The sequence below is a fragment of the Eptesicus fuscus genome, chromosome 3 (assembly GCF_027574615.1).
Source record: "Eptesicus fuscus isolate TK198812 chromosome 3, DD_ASM_mEF_20220401, whole genome shotgun sequence".
NCBI lineage: Eukaryota > Metazoa > Chordata > Mammalia > Chiroptera > Vespertilionidae > Eptesicus > Eptesicus fuscus.
The window spans coordinates 22,930,355-22,944,197 of NC_072475.1; the positions used below are offsets into that span (position 1 = coordinate 22,930,355).

Here is a 13,843-nt window from a genome sequence, read left to right on the forward strand (position 1 = left end):
TTCTTGTTTTTCTTGCTGCCCCTGGCCATGAATAAGGGCAGAATCCAGCCCTCCCCCTCGAGTACCTCCCACCCCCCTCGCCTCACCACGGGCTCCTTAGGGGATCGTCAGCACTTGGATTTGGGGCTTTGCTTGCAGTCAGCTTGGAGGCTGGGGAGGAGACAGGCCATTCATTTCCTTTTTGAGAAAGTGTATCAGGAATGGCTTCAAAGGACTGAACTCATCGTGTGTGTGTGTGTGTGTGTGTGTGTGTGTGTGTGTGTGTGTGTACTTTCTTTGGCAGAAAAAATGGCCCTCAGGTCCTTATCAAATCAATACCAAACACTTATTCACTGCTCGTGTGTAGAGCATCCCGCTAGTCACTGGGCAGGAATCACGATAAAAGCAATAACAGGTACAGTCGAGCTCTCCCATCCACACGTGGTTCTTACACGGCACCCGTGTGTCACTCATTACATCACCAGGGCCCTTGGGGATGAAGACTGCTGTTATCCTTGTTTTTTTCTTTCCTTTTTTTAGAGGGAGCGGAAGGGAGGGGGGGGGGAGAGAGAGAAACACATGGATGGATTGCCTCCCGCAGGCCCCCAACGGGGGTTGGGAATTGAACCTGCAACCCAGGTACCTGCTCCTGACTGGGAATCCAACCCACGAGCCCTCAGTGCCCAGGTCGGTGCTTTATCCATTGAGCCACACCGGCCAGGGCGCTATCCCCATTTTAAGGAGGAAGAAACTGAAGCACTTGCCCACAGTCACCGAGCGAGTGGTAAGGAAGCCAGGCTCAGGGCAGCCACCCTCCCGTACACAGCAGCAGCCTCTCTCTAAGGGAGGGCGGAGAGAAAGCTGCCTGGGCGGTGTGTGTGTGTGTGTGCATGTGTGTGTGTGTGTGTGTGGGGTGGGGGGGGGGGGGGACTGTGCTTACAACCACGGTGCCTGTAGACAAGACCCCCCGAGCCGCTGGAAGGGAGGCAGCCAGGCAGGGCATGGTTCTGTCTATGAGTTTCTAGGGCAGCCGTAGCAAGGCACCACAACTGGGAGGGAGCCTTAAACACAACAGAAGCTGTAAGTCCAAAGTCAAGGTGTGGTCAGGCCGAGCTCCCGGTGAGCCCGGTGGAACCCTCCCCCCCCCCCCCCAGCTTCTGGCGGTGCCCTCGGTCCTTGGCTCGCAGCTGCCTCCTTCCAACCCCAGCTTCTGAGTCTAAGTGGCGTTCTCTCTCTCTCTCTACCTTCACAGGGTCTCACAAGGACACAGTCCTAGGACGGGACCCAGGCCAAGCCTCTTTGGCCTTGTCATGATCCCTTCTGCAAACACTATTTTCAAGGTCCTATTTGCAACGTGGGGGTTAGGACGTCACCCTGTCTTTTTGGAGGACACAACTCAACCCACAGCGGCTTGGACATGAAGACGCTCTGCGATGAGGAAGGAGTCCCTGGCTGCACCCTTTCAGGCGAGGTATGACCGGGGGACAGGAGCCAGTGCCGGGGACAGGAGCCAGTGCCGGGGGACAGGCTGAGACCAGCAGAGAGGAAGGGAGGGCCTTCAGCACGAGGAGGAGAGTGTCAGCCGGGAGAGGGGAGCAGCCAGGTGGAGGAGATGAGTGTTCGTGGAGGGGTAGACTCCCAGTCGAGGTCCCGATGGTGGGTGGGGGCCAGGCTAGAGAAGGCCTCCTGCAGGGACTTGGGTCTCAAACTTGAGCTGCAACAGAATCCCCTGGCGGCTAAAACTGCGTGCTGCGAGGTCTGAGCCAGTAAGCCTGGGGTGGCGCCTGGGAGCGTGCATTTGAACCCGACCCAGGGGCTGCTGCTGGTGCACGCACCTCACGTGGAGGAATTCTCTCTGGATGGGATGCTGAGACACTGAGGCCCCGAGGGAGCGGCGGGAAGTGGGGAGTCGCTCCAGTGACGGTCACTAGAACGCAGCCGGATGCGGACAGGGCCGTGCGGTCTCTCCAGACGCCCGAGGGCATCGTGAGGACTAAATGAAGTGGAGGAACATGATCTCCAAGTCGGGGGCCCCGGAGTCTCTGGTAAGTCAGGTCCTGGCGCCTTAGAGGCTCCCAGAGGCACGTCTGCCCTCTGCGCCCTCCTAGGACGTGCGCTTCCAAAACCTGGATCTTAGCACACAGTGAGGTCCATTTCGGAATTCTGACCGGAATGATAAGAGAATAAATATGTGGTTTCTTTCACCTACCAAGTTTGAAGTAGGTGAAGTTTGTTACAGCAGTGAAGCTAATGCAGATACAAAGTTACTTGTGATCGCAAATGGCCTGTTCTGGGTGGGCACGTCCCCTCGGGGCCATCAGGGATGGAATCGCATGCATCTTGCACACAGCGATGGCCCAAGACCCCCTTTCATAACTTGGCTTTACTGACTAGAGACTTCCCCAAGCAGAAGGCCGGCTGGGCTGAAACAGTCCGCGAAGAGCATCACTCCTTGCTTCACGGGAACGGCCGTCTTCCATATAAAGACATCTGCATCCGCCCCAGGACAGCACATCTGCACATTCTTTTTTTTTTTTTTTTTTAATATATTTTATTGATTTATTACAGTGAGGAAGAGAGAGATATAAAGTTAGAAACATCGACCAGCTGCCTCCTGCACACCCCTACTGGGGATGTGCCCGCAACCAAGGTACATGCCCCTGACCGGAATCGAACCCGGGACCCTTCAGTCCGCAGGCCGATGCTCTATCCACCGAGCCAAACAGGTTTCGGCTCACCTGCACATTCTAACAGCAATGCTACCAAGTGGGGTCTACTTTCAGCGGGAAGCTGTGCTGGGTAACACACAGAGCTTGTCCTCATGCGAGTGGATCAGAGATCCTGCCTCCAGCGCCTGTCCGGACCGTGTTTGCATTTGATAAGATACACTGTTTGTTTAAGTAACAATAAACCCGAGGAACGTGATGAGCGATGGAGAATAGGTGCTGTTTATTCCAAGACCCGTTTTAGAAATGTAACACCCCTCGTCAAGTCACTGCAAACCTCGGAGCAAAGGGAAGAGCTGGGAGGGCGCCCCAGAGAAGCCTTGCTGTCCGCTGCGGAGGGAGCCCCCAAACACTGGCCGGCCGTCTCCCAGGACGCGATTCTGCTGAAAGCGAATCTCGGACAGAAACCCTGTGCTGTGGGGAGATGCTGTCCCTTGTTTTTCTGCTTTTGGGTGCTCAGCAGGGTCCCACCGTGTTGCCTCAGGGCTGGTGGTGATGACTTCCAATTCACGTGTGCAGGTTGGGGCGGGTGGTGGGCGGTCAAACCCCCCAGGGGCCGCTCCTCTCCCCTCCCCTCCCGCGCACACTGGGCCTCCCCGGCCTGACAGACTCGCTTCTAAATGTCCCCCGCGGCCCCCACAGCTGGGCGGGACACATAAATGTCGTGTGAGAGGAAACTTCTTCACTGGAGAAGGTTAGCTTTCTGAGTCAGGCTTAGCTGGAGACAAGTAAACAGCTCGTCGGTGGATAAAAACGGCGGTGCTGTTTTATGTTCCGGACAGAGCGAGCGCCCGTGCATTCCATTACAGCCCAGACTCCTCTTCCTGCACCTCCCCTCCCTCGGGCACCCCAGACAGAGCGAACATAGTGCATGCAGAGGAAGTTGTCGACTTTCGGGTCAGGGCCCGTCCCGGGGTTCCCAGCAGATGGTTTGCACAAGGACACTTGGCTCCAGGAGGTTAAGGTGGAGAGAGAGAGAGAGAGAGATGGTACCCCATGCATCCATCTTTATTTAGCCAATTGTGGGTGCCAGGCCTTGGCCCTTTGACAGGAGCCAGAGTGGGATTGGCCACGGGCAGTGTTCTCTGCTAAGAGGCCAGCTCAGGGCGGGGCTCAGGAGGAGAGTCTGGTTGTAAGAGGGGATGTGAGGAGTGGACTCTCCCTCCCGCCTCCAGTAGGGCAGGAATGGTTAGGGCCTGGCCCGGCCTCCTGTTCCAGGTGTCCAATGGTCCCAGCACCCTGCCAGCTACCTTTGCTTTCATTTCTTCATTTTAAAGTGTTTAGTATTTGTCTCTTGCAGGGCCCTATGCTAGCTAGTGCCACTCAGGAGATAAAGAGCAGAAGCAGGCGCGCGTGCAGAGCGGAAATAAATTGGCTGTTGAGGAGCAAGCGGAAAGCAGCCCCCGCCAACAGCAGGCTGTGAGGACAGGCACTTTCAGAGGGAAGGAGATCACCTGGGTTGCAGAGCTCAGCCTGGCAAGAGGTGGAGCAAGAGCTGCCAGTCCTTCCCTTGTCCAGCAGTGTTCCTGCAGGAGCTCTGCCGCCCGGAGCTGGGTGTGGTAGGCTGGCCGTCACCCCCGAAGGTGCCCGCAGCCTAATCCCCGGGTTCATGTGAATGTTACTTTACATGGCAAAGGGCACTTGGCCAGTGTGATGGGCAGAGTATCCAGGGTCCTTACAGGAAGGAGTCGCATTCAGGGGATGCTTCGCTGCTGGCTTTAAAGATGGGGGATGGGGCCATGAGCCAAGGTGTGCAGGTGGCCTTTACAAGCCAGAGAAGGCAAGGAAGTAGATCTCGTCTAGAGTCTCCAGAAAGAGCGCTGTCCTTCCAAAACCTTGATCTTAGCACACAGTGAGGTCCATTTCGAAATTCTGACCAGAATGATAAGAGAATACATACATGGTTTCTTTCACCTACCAAGTTTGAAGTAGGTGAAATTTGTTACAGCAGTGAAGCTAATGCAGATACAAAGTTACTTGTGATCATAAATGGCCTGTTCTGGGTGGGCTCGGACCCTCGGGGCCATCAGGGATGGAATCGCATGCATCTTGCACACAGCGATGGCCCAAGACCCCCTTTCATAACTTGGCTTTACCGACTGGAGACTTCCCCAACAACCACATGCCACCCCGCGTGGAGAGCTGCTGCGGCTACTACCCAACCGCTGTGGGTCCAGCTCTGCAAAGACCTCTTCATCTCGGGCACCATCGCAAAGGCAACTAAATGCCAAGGCTGCCTAAATCTCTAGGGTGAATCCTTGCCAATATGCTGAGATCAGGGAGTGTGTGTGTGTGTGTGTTTGACATTCCATGTCTCGTTAATATCGGTCGTTCTGGGGCTGAGTGTTTACGTTTGCTCTTCAGCAGAACAACGCGGGCCCTTTGAGGAAGAACGTGCAGCCAAGCCCGCCTCCTGGTGGTTAAATCCACAACCTGCCACCAGGGGACTTTATTTGGGGCCACGACTAACGCTCCGAGCACACGCATCCTTACCTAGGACACCCCACGTGGCAAGACAAGTGGAACATGTTGCAGGCTGGTAAAGAACGTTTGTGGTTCAAACCATGTATTATAAGCTGGTTAAAGGCATCCAGGAGCAACTGGCTCGGGCCAAAATCCAGGCCCCAGGGCCAGGTGGCCTGTCCTACCGCCAGCTGGACTCAGACTCCGCAGTCGGGCAGGAGGCCGGGCGGAGACTGCGGGTGCCCCTGCGCCCCGCCAGCAGGAGCGGGGCCAGGGCAGGAAGGAGGGCCAGTGCCTCTCCGCTCTGTGCCTTCAGGATCGTGAGGTGTCACCCGTAGGGCAGTGAGGGAGCTGAAGAGCCATGTCCATCTCGCAACCCCACCCCCACTCCTTGTTCCTTCATGAGGTCTGTAAAAGCACTTAGGAGCCTTGCATGCAAGTGAAGATTATTTCACGTCCGTGTTTTATTACTGATCTTTCCCCCTCCATTTTCACTGTGGCCTGTTCCACTCTCCAGTTTTCCCTTAATGTGTTGCTTTCCTCTTCTTGTGAATAATCATCTCTGAGCTATCGACATTAATGGAGAGAAGACTTGAAGGAGAGCCATAATTAGATGGATTGTGTGGTACGGTAGTGCTTTATAGATGGAAAGGTGATAAAGGAAGGTTTTTTCTTAGCAGGGTAGGTGGTCACCTAACTGCCTGCGGCTCAGAGGACAGGCTCCTGTCTGCCGTCGGCCACAGGGACAGGCGCCCACGGGAACCGGGACCCGAGCCCAGCCTGCCTGCCTGGGGGCCGCCTGATGCTCTACCAAAGTCATTTGTTTTGCTCCCAACCTTGCTTAAGGTGGATGTACTTATAACCTCATTGCATAGGTAAATGTTATATGAACTGGTGATGAAAGGGCAGCGAAAAAGATGCCAGGTCCATGCAATCCAAGTTAAACGCTGTATTAGGAATCGATAAAGTCTCTCAAACTCTTGCTGTTGAATTGGGTGTGGGTGAGTCAAGATTGGGCAAGAAAAGGGAAGGAAAAGTAGAGGAGTTAAGCACTGTATTCCTAGCACGTGCTCCCTCCACGGTCAGTAAACAACACAAATCACAGCTCCTCCTGGGTGTGTCTTTTTGCGATAAAGACTACAATGAAATAGCCTTAGCCCTATCCCCAAAGACAGGGGATACCTTCACATTCACATGGACTTTAATTTCAATGGAAGCAATTAAGGGATGTGCATGACTCTCCACCACACTTTGGTCAATTGTTCCAATTATGTTTCTAACTACAGATCTGGTCCAGGCCAGAGGGCATTCATTCCCCCTGAGCGGCCCAGCCCCAAGCACCAGCTGATTCCCCAATGGGTTGATGTAACGACGTGTGTGCACACAGAGCGCAGCCCACCTCTCTCCACGAAGGAAAGGGCTGGCCTCCGCGGGCTGCTCCGGCAGGGGCCAGTGGTCCCAGGGCTTGCTGAGTGGCCAGAGGAGACCTGTCTATGGGTGAGTAGTGGGGAGTGGGGCTGACCCAGGATACCCCAAGTAGCACCACTCCCAACACCCACCGTTGTCTCCGAGGCTGTGCCATGTGATATCACAAAAGTAGCAGCTTCCTGGGTCATGGAAGATGGGGGTAAGGCCAGGAAGGAGATGGCATCAGGCGGGGGCAGCGAGGGAACAGGACCCAGGGGCTGTGACTTCTTCAATCAGTAAACAAAGCAAAAACAGAATGCTCACTTGCTCTTCACCAGTTAGCACTGATTTCTTAATACTTAATTGCAGTTACTGCCACAGCCATTACTACATTTCACCACTAGAGGGCAACAGTGTGTCTATAATGAGGGATTCTTGCAGAACCAAAGAATCCCTTAGCACGTTGGTGGGCAAACTGCGGCTCACGAGCCACATGTGGCTCTTTGACCCCTTGAGCGTGGCTCTTCCACAAAACACCATGGCCTGGGCGAGTCTATTTTGAAGAAGTGGCGTTAGAAGAAGTTTAAGTTTAAAAAATTGGGCTCTCAAAAGAAATTTCAATCATTGTACTATTGATATTTGGCTCTGTTGACTAATGAGTTTGCCGACCACTAAGTCTTAGCATCATGGCATTTTGGAGCTGGGAGAGACCTTAATCATTTGGTTCACCGGCTTTCAATTTTGTTCAGCTGAGAAACCCATAGAAAGAACCACATTCTTCAGCCCCATGAACCAGGAGGTCACAGTTGGATTCCTGGTCAGGGCAGATTCCCGGGTTGTGGGCTCCATCGGAGTGGGGTTGAGGGAGTGGGGGGCTGCGTGCAGGAGGCAGCCGATCAATGATTCCCTCTCATCATTTATCTTTCTATCTCTTTCTCCCTTCCTCTCTGAAATAATATATATAACCGCATTCTTCATAATGACCTAGTTCATACATATATATTTGAAACATTTTGAGGTACTACTTACCCGTATTTCTGCAATGTACCCTAATAGTTGGTATTCCAAATGATCGCAGTAAAAAACAAAAACAAAACACCACACAAAACAACTTCGACCTACTAAACTGATTCCATAACCCACTAGTGGGCCATTCATTTGAAAACTCTGACTTGGCCCCAGCCTCTTGTCTTAAAAAGGGACATGCTGACCCCGAGGGTGGAGAGGGATCCCTCCAGCTGTGCTTTTCACCCACCCAGCCACCTGCTCACCCTGGGGTCAGTCCTGGATGCACCACAGACATTGTGCAGCGACGGAGCACTCACTCTGAAAATGCACTTGTTAGGTCTGATCAAATAATTGAATCAATACCCCTCCCCTAGGAACCGACCTTCAGACCACTTCACAGTGGGCATTCCACTTGCCTAGACCACAATCCCCTTGCTAAGACCATTATCTCTCCCATCGGACTGCCCAGAATCTGGACCTGCACAGAGAATTCTCCCCCCCCCCCCCCCCCCGCAGAAAAAGCCCACGAAAAGCCCTTTACAAACCGCTGACTCCTGTCACTGGGTGCTGGAGCCATCCAGGCTCAGCCACCTGGTGTGCGGATGATCGAATAAATTCGTAATCCCTCACCATTCTGGCCTCGTGCATTCCTCCTTCGGTGACCTAACAGCACTGACTGGATAAAGAACGCAAACCTGAGTTTTGGGGACCTGCCATTTTCACTTATCAATGCTTTGACTGCCCTTGTAAGGGAATCAGAAATTCCGAAGTCACTACATTGAAAGCTTCATGAGGGTGGGGTCGCTGTTCCTCACTAAGGCAGCCGAGTGACTCTCAGAGGCCTTCCTAATGATCCCACCCCAATCTGGGTTAGGGCCATACTTACTACCTAGCCCAGAGCCTGGCGCATAGTAGGTGCTCAATAAACGAATGGATGAATGGACTGTCCCTCAGTATAATGGTAACTCACTTTTTTATACTTTACAATTGGTGCTCAGATCACCTTATAAGGCACTTAAGAATAACTGGCATGGTGTGCAGAACATGAATTATTTCCATTCCAAGTGGGAAAATAGCCGGAGATGACTCACAGGACCTTCCCTGTAGGTTGTGCGTCTCATTAGAGGCAAAGCAAGGAGCTGGAATGTGGGTTCCCTACAGTACCTCACCTGCTGCTCCCCCGTACTTTGGAAAGGCAGTCCACGGCAGTGCCTCAGTAAGAGTTGGCACTCACTCTCGGCCCCCTCTTCTGCTTCTGCCACCCCCAAGGACCCTGGCGTGCGGCTGTCACAAGTTGAAGACACAGCCTGCCCCAGTCTGCCTTGGTCACCCTGGAGGTGGGCCCTTTTAGTGGTGATATTTGGAGGAGGCAGGAAAATGGAGGAAAATAATTTCACTAAATTCCTGGGAGAAAATGAAACCACTTTGGCCTCTAGACTACAGATTCTTGGCACTGGAAGTCCCTAAAGACGCCAGAGCGAGCGTGGTTTTCTGTAGGGAATCCTCCCTGCTGGTAACCCGGGAGCAGGTATCAGGAACGCCCTCTGGGCGGGGGCTGCTCTCTGCTACTTTGATACCGAGTTCTAAAGCTCTGGACTCACTCGTCTGTTGGGCTAGTAAAACGGAACTTTCTTCTCCCCAAGACAGCAAGGATTTTTAAAACGGGTGACACGGATAGGTTGCCTTTTCCTTAGAAACGATGTGATTTCATCATTCAATACACGGAGCCACTCTAGCTTGCAGAATTAAGTCTTGGCGGAACCAGGGCTGAGCCTCCTGATGGCCTTCCCTACCCCCGTGTCTGGCACCCGCTGGAGAACCATCTCCAGCTAAAACCCTACTGCCGGCTTTAAAACTCTACCCACTTATACACCACACTCAAGCCTGGATCCTCGGAGGCTGAGGCTGCAGGCTCTGGGGAATATTTGAGAGTCCGTGGGAGGAGAATGGTGACTTTGGGGGTCAGATTCATTGCAGTTCTGTAACTTTTGTAATCTTCTAGTTGCCGAAGAGAACAATGTAGCGCCACAGACAGCACCAAGCCACAGCCAGTGCCCTGTAATCCGCCACCGACAACCAGCTGTAACGTTCTCACTCATTCCGTTCACGTGGAAAACAGCCCCGGTTCGCCCGCTCCCTTTAGATTCAGGCAGACGCCCCGGTTACCGAGGTTCCCACCCAGGAAGACGTGTCGACTCCGACCACATCCTGGAGCCCTCCCGTGGTGGCCCGCAATGGTCCAGCCCGTCTGTCGGCGGCCAGGCGTGCGTATTGGCTTAGAATTTGGAAATCCCGCCCAGGGCTTCCGCTGGAGCGCCCGCCGTGGCCACCCCAACACTGGGTACCCCCAGGCAAGACCAAGCCCTGCCTTGTGGGTCTGTTCCTCCGTTTCCCCCAGACCCCTCTCCCAGGCATAGGAGATGCCCGGTGAGCAATGAATGGCCTCGCAAAAGCCGGAAAGAACCAGCCCGTTTCCCGCGGGCTCTGAGCCCCGACGGGACGCGCGCCTCGCACGCCTGGGTACCTCGGGGGCGCCCAGGCACCAGCCTAGCCTCGGTCGCCGACCGGCCGCCAGGCGGACAGGCGCGCGCCCCTCGGCGTCACCGCCCACTCGGTGCGTGGCGGGCCCCCGCGCGCGCCCGCCCGCCCGCCCGCCCGCCGCGTCGCTCCCGCACTCACCCACGCGCGGCCCCGCTGCACGGCGGCCAGCACTCGCAGGGCGGCGGGCGAGCCCGCGCGGAAGTTGAAGAAGTGCAGCGCCGCGCGCGCCGCCTGCTGCAGCAGCCCGTGCGGGAGCTCGGCGTCCCGCTGCCACCCGGAGTCCCGGGGACCCTCGGAGCCCGCGGGCGCCGCCGCCGCCGAGCCCTGGAGGGCCAGCAGCAGCAGCAGCGCCAGCAGCGCCGGCAGCGGGGCGGCGGGGCGCGGGCCCCCGGTCCCAGGCGCGGGCAGCGCTTGCCGGCGGGGCTGCATGGACGCGGGAGGGCTGGCGCTGCGTTCCACCGGCCGGGCTGGGAGCGGCGCTCGAGGAAATAAGGCTGCGCGGGCCCCTCCCCTCCCCTCCGCCCCCCGGCGGCCCGCTGCAGGGAGCCGGGTCCCGACGGGCCGCGCCCTCTCGGGGATTCCCGCAGACCCCGCGCCCCTGCGACCTGCGCCCCGCCCCACTCCGCCCGGGCAGCAGGTGGCGGGGCCGGGAGCCCGGACGCGGCGACGCCTGGGCGACCCGGGGTCGGGGACCTGGGGGCCGTGGAGACTCCGCCCCCCAAGGGAGCGCGGCCCACTCGGCGCCACCCAGCGCCGCGCCTCCGGCCCGGCTCGCGGACCCAGCTTTTCTCCCCTGCGGTGGCTGCGATTTCGAAACTCAGGGTTTCACTGCCTCCGTTCCCCAAGGCTTGGCGCTGTGACCTCCCGGAGGGTGACATTGGGGTCGGGCTGAGAAGGGGCCGGCAGGAATGGGGTCCCTGGGAAGGGGGACAGCGGGCTGGAGCGCTGGGGCTGCGGAGGAGGCCGGAGTTGTCAGCGGGGCAGTCAGATAAGGACCGAGAGGCCCCACGGACTGTGAAACAAGTAGGTCATCCATTTCCCTGGTGCGAAGCCCATGGGCTGGGCGTGGAAGCCGGATTCCAGCGGGGTGAGGCTGGATGCGGCCTAGCACTGGAGTGAGCGAGCGAGGGTGTTGACAGTTGTTTTTAGACACGTGGCAGTGAAGGGATGAGCTGCCATTGTTTTAAACCCACGGACAAGAGAGAAAGCCCAGCCCGGCCTGTGTGGCTCAGTGGTTGAGCTTCGACCTATGAACCAGGAGGTCACAGGGTTCGATTCTGGGGAGGGCACATGCCTGGATTTTGGACTTGATCCCCAGTAGGAGGCATGCAGGAGGCAGCCGATCAAAGATTCTCTCTCATCATTGATGTTTCTCTCTCTCTCTCTCTCTCTCTCTCTCTCTCTCTCTCTCTCTCTCTCTCTCCCTCCCTCCCTTCCTCCCTTCCTTCCTCCAGAGAGGAGGACCAGGGGTTAGAGGGCAGAGCTGGTCCTGCTGAGCATTCCCAGCATCCATTTCTCCATCTCCAATTTGTTCAGGGGCCCACCCACCCAACACCCACTCACCCAACACCCACTGAGTCCGCCCCACTGTGGAGCTGAGCTGAAGGAAGATCCTCTCTTTGCCAGCGACTCCTTGAGACAGGGCATGTGCGATGCTGGGGAAATCTAGGCAGCGATGGATGGATGGAGGTGGGGGCCCATCTCTGAAAATATCCTCCCTCCCCCACGCCTCCTGCCAATGTTGACCCCCTCCTGTCTGTCTTGCCTTGCTTCTGCGGGTAGTTATAGGACACCTACTCTGCTAGGCCCTGGGGACCAAGAGGGGGACCATCAGAAAAGCATCTCTGTGCTCCTGGAGGACACCCCAGACCATAGCAGGCAGGGACTGTGCCCGGTGTTGGATGCAGCTACACGCCGTGGGGAAAATTCAAGCCCGAAGGGGGCAGGGGGATTGGGAGGTGGTTATGATTTTAAGTGATGCGGTCAAGGCAGGCCTCGCTGGGAAATGCTGTTTGAGCAAGGACCTGAAGGAGCCGGGCAGCCCGCTGCACGTGTATGAAGAGCACGTGGGCAGAAGGAACAGCAGGGGCAGAGGCCCTGGGGCAGAGTCCACCCAGCATGTTTGAGGATCAGCAAGCAAGTGCAGCTGGAGGGAGAAGACAAGGGGGAGAGAATCGGGATGAGAAGTGGGGGTAATGGGGGGTGGGGCTCACCCGGGACCCCACAGGTCTTGTGGTAGCTGAATGTGCCCCCTGGAAGCACACTCCTGTCTTGCCAGCAGCCGGAGAATGAAGCCCATTTGCAGACGGGCTGAGCAGAGAGGGGCGGAGCCTGGGTTCCGGACGACATTGCTGAGCACCCTAGTCAACTGATCCTGGAGCTCCCTTCTTTCTTTTCTTTTTTTTTTTTTTTTTAACAAATATTTTTATTGATTTCAGAGAGGAAGGGAAGGGAGAGGGAGAGAGCGATAGAAACATCAGTGATGAGAGAGAATCACTGATCAACTGCCTCCTGCATACCCCACCCTGGGGATCGAGCCTGCAAACCGGGCATGTGCCCTGATGGGAATGGAACTGTGACCTCCTGGTTCACAGGTCGATGCTCAGCCACTGAGCCACTCCGGTCAGGCTGGAGCTCATTTCCTATTAAGTTCCTTGAAGTTGGAGTTTGTTTCTTGCCATCTGTGATAGCTTAACACAGACAACTATCTCCTCAGAACCCCGTCTTCGTCACCCCCCCCCCCCCCCCCCCCCGCCCACAAAGGTTATGGTAGTGGCTTCTTGAGAATGTTTCACCTTCAGGTCTTATAAAGATTAAATGTTCCTTAGTTCATGTCGGTGCTTTGTCCCCTGAGGGTGTTAGGCTGCTTTCAGCTGCAAATATCAGGAGAACAGGTTAACGCTGCGGACTGTTCAGTGGTGTGGGGTGGCGGGTCGCGGGATGGTTTGGTGACTCCGTGGTTTTTGGAAGGTTCAGGCTCTCTCCGTCCTTCTGCACAGCTACCTTCAGCTGTTGGCTTTTTGTCTGTAGACTTGTTGCTTCATGACGATAGAATGGCTGCCACAGCTCCAGACATCACGTCTGATAGCAGCAGAGAGTAGGTTACCAGGGTGGCAAGAGAGCTCTATGTCATGTACCTGTTTTTGTTGTGTGTGTTTTTTCCATCTGGGAAAAAAAATACCTTTTTCTAGGACTTCTTTCCCCCAACCTTTCTCCCCACCAGAACTTCCATTATATCTCATTGGCCAGAACGGGGTCACACCAACAAAACTTAGCTGCAAAGGAGGCAGGAAAGCAAGTATCTGCCTTTGTTCAGCCTCTGCAGTGGTCTGGACTATAAGTTTGGGATCATATAACAAAAAATAAAATGACATTGGATTTAAAAAGAGAGAAACTTATTTGTCACATAAAAGAGGTTGGGCCCTAACCAGTTTGGCTGAGTGGATAGAGCTTCGGCCTGTGGACTGAAGGGTCCCACGTTCGATTCTGGTCAAGGGCATGTACCTTGGTTGTGGGCACATCCCCAGTAAGGGGATGTGCAGGAGGCGGCTGATCGATGCTTCTCTCTCGTCGATGTTTCTAACTCTCTATCCCTCTCCCTTCCTCTCTGTAAAAAATTAATAATAATAAAAAAAACAGGTTGGGATGCGGGTGGTAGGCAATGTGTGGTTGGTATTGCCAGGTCCGTGATGTTGTTGCCAGATCTTTTATCCCACATC

The 13,843-nt window shown here is 55.6% G+C and overlaps 1 protein-coding gene across 1 annotated transcript in view; it reads right to left on the reverse strand.

The window, feature by feature from the left end:
• RARRES1 (retinoic acid receptor responder 1) overlaps positions 1 to 10,595 on the reverse strand; it is a 30,636-nt gene extending 20,041 nt beyond the window's left edge. Inside the window, exon 1 of the mRNA XM_054711011.1 lies at positions 10,263 to 10,595. Coding sequence (XP_054566986.1) covers positions 10,263 to 10,553 — 291 coding nt within the window. The 5' untranslated portion in view covers positions 10,554 to 10,595. The remainder of the gene's footprint in view (positions 1 to 10,262) is intronic.
• Positions 10,596 to 13,843: the final 3,248 nt, after the last annotated feature.